Source organism: Pseudomyrmex gracilis, unplaced genomic scaffold (assembly GCF_002006095.1).
Source record: "Pseudomyrmex gracilis isolate BER0280 unplaced genomic scaffold, ASM200609v1 scaffold_1856, whole genome shotgun sequence".
Lineage (NCBI taxonomy): Eukaryota > Metazoa > Arthropoda > Insecta > Hymenoptera > Formicidae > Pseudomyrmex > Pseudomyrmex gracilis.
Window position 1 is genome coordinate 13,623 of NW_018022440.1, and position 8,750 is coordinate 22,372.

General features: G+C 30.3%; 1 protein-coding gene across 2 annotated transcripts; it reads right to left on the bottom strand.

Moving 5' to 3' along the window:
- Positions 1-1,758: 1,758 nt before the first annotated feature.
- Positions 1,759-7,113, bottom strand: LOC109862495. 2 transcript variants are annotated; one of them, XR_002251146.1, is made up of 3 exons: positions 6,358-7,113; positions 2,306-2,557; positions 1,760-2,224 (listed from the first exon to the last, which is right to left on the bottom strand). XR_002251146.1 is itself a non-coding variant. In XM_020442566.1 (2 exons), exons 1-2 carry the CDS (start codon positions 2,593-2,595, stop codon positions 1,948-1,950), a joined length of 567 nt encoding a protein of 188 aa, XP_020298155.1. In that variant the 5' UTR covers positions 2,596-3,113; the 3' UTR covers positions 1,759-1,947. The 2 variants fall into 2 exon arrangements, 1 of the variants encoding a protein (XP_020298155.1); XM_020442566.1 differs by lacking the exon at positions 6,358-7,113 and having other exon boundaries at positions 1,759-2,224; positions 2,306-3,113.
- Positions 7,114-8,750: the final 1,637 nt, after the last annotated feature.

Here is an 8,750-nt window from a genome sequence, read left to right on the forward strand (position 1 = left end):
TCAAACAAAAATTGTAGGATTTTTGCAACAATGTAACAAAAGATATATGTATCGTATTATATATAATTAAGATACAATGCGATGTATGCAACTTGCCAAATAGTAAATGACATCTCTAACGTTCATAAGATATAATAAAAACATATTTATATATATAATCTTGCTACTTAAAATGCAATATTACCGTAATATTTCAGTATTATATATAAATGTAATATATCGATAATATTATTAGAATATTGTATTATAATATCCAATAGTACTCTAATATATTGCTATAATATTACTGGAATATTTTCTTAATATTACGTGCTATATAGGCTGCTTTCCTTTTAAGAGACACAGACGACACAAGTCGACACAAGAGTCATTCTTTGTTTCTCATTGAATACTGAACGAAGACAGAATGACTTTTGTGTCGACTTGTGTCGACTGTGTCTCCTAAAAGGAAAGCAGCCATAAGTCATCATTTTATCTTTATAGTTCATTTGACAAAAACAAAAGTAGAATGATGCAATAGCGCTGATAGCACGCTTTTCGAACTCGCTCATTCTTATTTCAAGATCGTACACGTGATAGATACATAAAGAATTTCTTTAGTACAATATATCTGTCAGTGAGTTTATCTATATATCTCTCTGTGAGTTTTTTGAATTGTAATAATATTGCGAGACAGACTCCAAGTGCCTCGGTAGCCTAACAGGGAAGGCGACGGCCCGGAAAGCCGGAGATTCCAGGTTCGACTCCTGGCTGAGGAGTTTTTTTCGCAATATTTTAAATTAATTTGGGGGGATATTCGGGGTTCTTCATATACGAGATGCAAATTTAGTATCCTATATGATTATTAGAATTGTAATTACAATTCAAAAACTCACGTGGAAAAAAACGTGAATTTGATTATATATGTGTACACACGCACATATATATATAGACATATTTCCCGCATAACATCCAGGGAATGGCTCTTAACGTCTAATCATTCATTTATTAGTTAAATAAAAAACTTATATACAAGATAAAAGTATGAAGTAAATTAAATTATAAAATGGTTGCAAACTGTTAGTGGTTTTTATATAAATGAATAAGAATTATAAAAAAATAACCAGTTTAGTTTTATATACATATGCTTAAAAATATTTTTATTTAACTTCAAAAAAATGTGTACTTACAAATGAAATGTTTCTTATTTATATTAAATACTTATTATTAATAAAGTAAAATTTACGAAATTCTATTATAGTCGTATTGAATAAAATATGTATTCTTTCAATAAAATGTACTTCCAAACGAGGTCAATAACTTTGACTAGATATATCCAATAACTGTTTAAAATAAACATAAAGAACATAAATTATGCAGTTAATTAATTTGAATATAACTAATCATAATAAATAAACCACAAAGTTGATTAATATATTACATTACATGTACTACAGCTTAACGGTCAAAATAGCGCAAAGAATAAGCAAAGAAAATTAGTTGTATTATATAACTTTTCCCGAGAAAAAATGGATTAGATCTTTTTTTAATTTAAATTTAACGAGATAAAAACGGAAAAATAGATTTAATTAAGTCTAAATTAAATCTAAATAAATATAAAGTAGATCTAAATAAATATAAAATAAATCTAAATAGATAGAAGTAAATATAATAATATATAAAAGTGTAAATTTTCATAGATCTACTTTGTATCTATTTAGATTTAATTCGGATCTAATTAGATTTATTTTTTCATTTTTTTATTTTGTTAAATTTAAGTTAGATCTAATCCATTTTTTTCCGAGTTTATAAAACTTTATAAAATAACTCTCTATAATAACTTTCCATATAATTGATTTTAAATAAAAAAAAACATAGCTTAAGAAATAGTATTTCCATGAATTACGTATCTATTGATTGTTAAATACAACAAAACGATTGTGATATTATATATATAATCTTTATTAATTAGTGATCTTCATTAATTAATGCTGCTGGACTGGAAACAGCAGATTGTTTCGAATCAACCTCTGATATAAGATATTTATCATTAATATCACTGCTAATTATTGTTTCAATTAATGCTGCTGAACTGGAAACAGCAGATTGTTTTGAATCAATCTCTGATGTAGGATATTTATCATTAGTATTACTGCTAATTATTGTTTCAATTAATGCTGCTGGACTGGAAACAGCAGATTGTTTTAAATCAACCTCTGATGTAGGATATTTATCATTAATATCACTGCAAATTATTGTAATATTTTATTGCAATTTTAACAAATAGTACAGATTAAACTAATAGATCAAGTGCATTTTTATTTACCTGTTACCAACTGCTTGTTCAGTATTCTTTTCACGTAACGATTTACTACTTGTAAGTATCATTGTTTGTTGTATCGGATAAAGTAAACTGGGAACAGCATCAGGTAGTAAGTATCTTTTTGGCACATCTTTTATTACCTTATATCTAAAGTCAGTGTCTGTGAAATGGTCACTGCAAACAGAACTGCTTTTAGGAACTCGATGTCCTATTATACTGATCCACTTTTCTCTCAATTCTTCTTTTTGAGGAACACTAAATATACATATAAAATATACATATAAAATATACATATTGATGATTTTACTTATAAGAATTGTCAGAGATTTACAGCCACATTAGTAGCTTAAACAAATGTATTTTATTGAAACAGTAATACACATAACGAACGAACAATTACAAAGAGTCAGGCACGCATGGAAGACGGACAACGACGAAACGCAGAAAACAAAGAAGAACGCATTGCACGGAAATCACACCTTTTACACTTTAAACGCAACGAGCAATTGATATATGTAAACTTGAACAAAACTCATTTAACAATTATTCCCAACACCTTCCCTTAATTGTTAAATTTAAGCTAAAAAAAATTACAATGTTCTTACTTTAAAAGTTAAGTACAAACTAATTTATTCTTATGTATCTCGAATTTATTTTGTCCTAATGCTTTTGTAAAAATATCTGCTAATTGCATATCTGTTGAACAATACTTAATATTCAATAAACCAGTTATTACTTTTTCATTAATAAATCTGTATCTTATGTCTATATTTTAGAATTGTTATTACAATTCGAATTTCACGTGTTTAAAATTTACACGTGAGCACGTATATATATATATATATATATACACGTATAATTTCCGCAAAACATCCTGCGAACGGCTCTTATGACCTAGTATATATTTATTATTCATTTAGTTTAATGACTTCAGAGCCCGAGAAAAAATTCTCTGTTTATCGTTAATTCTTATGTCTATATGTTTACTTTTTTTATTACCGATACCATTTTTTATCAAGCAAATTGTACTTTGATTATCAATATTGAGTGTAGCTTTAACTGTTTTACCCGTTAATTCTTCAATTAAAAATTTTAGATGTAAAATTTCTTTACAGCATTTAGTAGCTGCTATATACTCAGCTTCAGTGCTAGATAAAGTAATAATTGGTTGTTTTTTAGAGCACCAACTTATAGGGCCGTTTGAATACATAATTACATAACCAGTTGTACTTTTACGAGTTTCATTATCTCCAGCGTAATCAGAGTCTGTGTAGCCTATTAATTCTTCAACTTCTGTATTATTTTGTTCATGATAGCTAATACCAAAATTCTTAGTTGCATTTACGTATCTTAAGATCCTTTTCACATTCATAATATCTTGTTGCGTTGGTTCACTTAAATGTCTGCTAGCGTAACCTACTGCAAAAGCTAAATCTGGCCTAGTTTTATTTGCTAAATATAAAATGCTACCAACACTTTCTCAATATGGAAAAGAATTAATTGGAGTTTCTCTTCTTAAGTCATTAGTCAATATTGGAGTCAGTTACAGGTTTTGAGTTTTCCATTTTATATCTTTCAACTATTTTAGAAGCATAATCAGTCTGCTTAAGTTTAAGACAATCTTGCTCGCAATGAATTTCTATTCCTAAAAAGGACTTAACACAATTACTTGTTGTCATTTGAAATTCCTTACCTAGATTTATTAAAAGTTTTTCTATAATCTGTTTATTATGTCCTATCACCAAACCATTGTCCACGTATATTGCCAAAAATAAAGAACAATCTTCTGTCTTGAAAATGCAGAGTTCAGTCTTTGTAGATTTTAGTCCTCTGCTTCTTAGAAAAGAGGTGAATCGCTGATTCTATTCCAACGGTGCTTGTTTTAGACCATACAAGGCTTTATTGAGTTTGCAGATCTTATTATTGTTATTATAACCTTTTGATTGTTCCATATATATTACTTCACTCAACTTTCCATATAAGAAAGCTGTTTTGATAACAAACTTCATGATAAAATCTTTTCTTCTAGTTGCAATTGCAAAGAGTGCTCTCAGTGAACTTATACCAACAACCGGACTAAAAGTCTCTTCAAAATCTTCTCCAAAACGTTGTTCGCAATCTCGTACTACCAAACGAGCTTTGTATCTACCGTCGTCCTTAATTCGGAAAATCCATTTATTACTTAAAATCCTTTTATTTTTAGCTTGTATTTTATCTACAAAGTTCCAAGTTTTATTTTCTTCAAGAGACTTCTTTTCTTCTTCTATTGCTTTTAACCATTTCTCTTTGTCCTTTCCTGTTGTAGCTTCTTCGTAAGTTAAATAAACATAATCCTTGTATTTGCATGGAATTCTTTTGATACGTTTTCCTCTTCCACTTTCTTCTTGATCTTCTTGTTCTTGTGCTCTATCCACTTCACAGTCTGTTTCTTCTTCCAATGCATCTTGAAATTGAATAGTTTCCTCTTCGCTTTCAGAAGTATTTTCAATATTGTTTCTTATTTATTCTATTTTATTTGTCTCTTGTTCTTTATCTTGTTCTTCTTCAGAAGTTGTCTTTATTCTTGCTACTGCTTTTACTAATTTCAACTCTTCAGTAAATATTACATCCCTTGATATTATAAGTTTTCTTCTTTCACTATCAAATAATCGATAACCATTAGGTGCGTATCCGACAAAAATATATTTTTTACATCTATTATCTAGTTTTTTAAGTGATGTTAGGATTTTAGTGTAAGCCGAACAGCCAAAAATCTGTAGTCTTGTTAAATCTGGTTTTTGTAAAGTCCAATTCTTATATGGGGTTTTTTGAACAACACTTGTAGGACTTCTATTTGATAAATATGCCGCTGTGCGTATTGCTTCACCCCAGAAAATTTTATCTATCTCAGCATTTGTTAGTAGAGCTCTTGTTTTCTCAATAAGCGTTCTGTTCATTCGTTCTGCCTTACCGTTAAGTTGAGGTGTATATGGTGTAGTAGTATCTAGTAAAGTTCCTCTTTGTTTGCACCAAGTTTGAAGATTTTCATTAACATATTCGCGTCCGTTGTCACATCTTAGTTTTGAAATTTTTAGATTCCACTTTGCTTCTACTAAATTAGCATATTCCTTTACCTTAGATGAAACTTCATATTTACCTTCCAGTAAATAGATCATAACAAAATGTGTAAAGTCATCAATAAATGTTAAAATATATTTCTTCTTATCCCACGTTGGCGGATCTACCGGTCCACATACATCAGTATGAATTACTTCAAGTGGACGTTTTGCTCTCACTTTTTTATCACTAAACGGTAATCTGGTTTGCTTTGCTTTTAAACATGTCTCGCAAACTTTATCCAAAGCTTTTAGTCCTTCTTCTGTTAATAACATACCTTCTGACATATCTTGCAATTTTTTCATATTTTCTTTTCCAAGATGTCTAAGTTTCTGATGCCACTCAACAGCTGCTTTAACTCCCTGTGCTAAAAGAGCATTATTTACAGTGTCTTGTTCAAGATTGATTGTCCACAGTCCATCTATGTTCCGTTAACCAGTAAATTTTATATTGTCTTTCCATATTTCAGCCTTATCTTTTGTAAAGATAACCTTGCCACCATTTTCAATTATTGCATTTACAGAAAGCAAATTTTTAGTTAAGTCTTCTACATAAAGAACTTTATTAAGAACAACTTTATTAGTTTCTATTATTCCTATTCTATCGGCTTTTAAAACTTGACTTTTCTTTGCCGTTACAATTTCTGACTTGATATTTTTTAAATTTTTAAACAAATTTTTATTATTCGACATATGGGAAGAAGATCCAGAATCTAAGATCCACTCATTGGTTCTACTAGCACTCACCAAAAAAGATACTTTATCTTTAGTTGTTAATTGATCTTGTGTTGTTTTGTTTTTACGAAAATAACAGTCTTTGTCACAATAATTATTTTTTTTTACAGATATTACATTTTACAGGATTGCTTGCGTTGTCTTTCTTTTTACAATTCTTTGCTAAATGACCGCGTTCATTGCAATTAAAACAACGTATATCTTGATTATTATCTTTTAGCTTACATGCTTTCGCAAAATGACCTGGGTTATTGCACTTGTAGCATTTTTTCTCGCTTGTTTTAAATGCTACAGCTTCTTGTTTGATCCGCTGCTAATGTTCTATTTTCTTCTAACAATAACCTAAAAATAAGGTTAGAAAGTGTCTTTTCTTCTTGACCTGTGGAATCCCATGCAGAAACAAAGTGTTTAAACTTTTCAGGCAACGTTGCAAGTATTTTCGATATAAGCATAGTTTCATCAATATCAACAATCAGTATTTTTAGTTTATATGCTAATGCTTCAAGCTTACTCACGTGTGAGCCAATATCAGAACCTTTCTGACAAAAAAAATTGAAAAATTCCTGAAGTAATAAACATTTTTGTTGTTGTGTGTCTCTTTCATACATTGCACAAATACGCTTAAACATTTCACACAATGTTTTACAAATTAATGTGCGTCAAAAGTTGCCTCTCTCCGTTGTTATTATTATTTTTTGAGCACGTGCATCCTTTTTGATCCATTCTGTTTTAGCTTGTTCCGTGATTCCTTCCGTCAACACAGATAATCCTGTCACTATCTCGTATAATCCAAGTGCCTTAAATAGAATAGAAACTTGAAATTTTTACAAGGAAAAATTTTCGCTGTCCTTCAATTTCTCGATAAGCGTTACTTCGTCCTGACCGTTCGTCGCCATTATTTAGAATTCTTCCTTTTTTTATGTTACAACACATTCAAATCCCAGGCAACCAGCTGACGTTATAATGACATTAATATAAAGTCAGTTTTTGACCAGTTTGACGTTAGTTTATGATATTAACGTAATGACGACGTGAGTTTGTCTCGTCAAAAATGACGACAGGTTAATAACGTTTACTTACGTCATTAATCTGACGTAACGTGATTACCGTGACATCCCACATAGCACGTAATATTACTGCAATATCACACACAATATTGCTTTTCTATTGCAATATTACACTCTAATATAATCAAGAGGCACGGTAGTGCCTCGCGCCAAGTATATGCGCAAACGAAGTGCGCGCGCGAGGTACCCCGTGCCTCTTATACGCGAAATTTAGCCGAGAGCCTTTTCGAGATTTTCCGATCTCAACAACGGCTAAACCGATCGAGTCCGGCCTAGACTCGATCAAAAGTTCAGATCGAGGCACGAAAAAAAATATTTTGCAATTTTTTTCGTCCGTGTCTTCCCAACGGATTTATCTCGCTCCAAAGTCCAAAATCCCGAAAAATTAGGTTTTATAAGATTTAAGAAACGTGGTCGTCGTCGTCAGACAGTTAATGCGCGACTTTACTGCCAGAGCAAAACGTGCCCTTTCTCTTGTCACTATTTCTATGTAATTCTTGTCGTCACTAGTGGCGATTTCTATGTATGTATATCAAAACGAGAAGAGAGAATTTTATATTACACTGTACAATAATAATATAATACAATAAATATATATATAATACAAATATAAAAAAATTAAAAAATATTATCGAGCGTATTCTACATTTAACGATACATAGTCTTTTTTGCAAATCGTGGATATCTCGAGAACCAGAAGAGATAGCTTGAAACTAATTTTGCAGGTACCTTCAATCGGCTACTCTGCGATTTATGACAAAGAGTGAAAGTTAACAAATTAAATATTTCGAAAACGGTAAAAGTTAGAGCAAAATGGTTTTTACATCTCAATTCCTATTGGTTAGTTGCAAAATACCACACGGTAAAAGTTTAATAATTTCTATTATTTAAACAATTGATTGTTAATAACTAAAGTTAAAAAGTTCAAACTAAGCTGGTATTTTGCAGTTTGTTGCGCTAAGGATTATGATGCAAACTGTTTTCCTCTATCTCTTTTAGTTTAAAAGTTATTAATTTTGCAACTACCTGTGATGTTGCGTGGTAGAGACTTAGGGGTGATAACTTATCAATCTTTGCGTAAGGTTTAATAATAAACTTGAACAGATTAAGCTTGAACGGTAAATTTTAATATTCAAGAGATGTTTTTCTTATTTTGATATATATATATTATGAATATATAAAAAGTATAATTAATCCTCAACGAACGGCGAGTTTTTCGGCACCTTAATTCGCCGGACATGGGTTGTTTTCGTCTTGGGCTTTTTAAAAATATTAAATATTTCTAAAAAAAAACAAGAATATGAAATAAAAAGGCTTTACTGAACTGGTTGCTGGATGTTATGCAGATGTATTGGATTTCAAATATTACAGACGTTTACAGTACAGTCTAGACTCTCTAGACGACACCTTTGATTCAACAACATTGTTTTATTATTTGACTGATAATGTCGTCTATTTTCACTATATTTTGGATTGAAGAACACTGATGAAGACTTGAACAAAAGTCGAAACGTCTGTAATATTTGAAATCCAATACATCTGCATAACATC

What these genes read in the sequence shown, in the direction of transcription:
- LOC109862495 (XM_020442566.1), bottom strand. Translation starts at nt 2,595, where the DNA reads ATGTATATTTTATATGTATATTTTATATGTATATTTAGTGTTCCTCAA. An exon ending in GAACAAGCAGTTGGTAACAG is followed by an intron (nt 2,225 to 2,305) that starts GTAAATAAAAAT and finishes AATAATTTGCAG; the next exon opens with TGATATTAATGATAAATATC.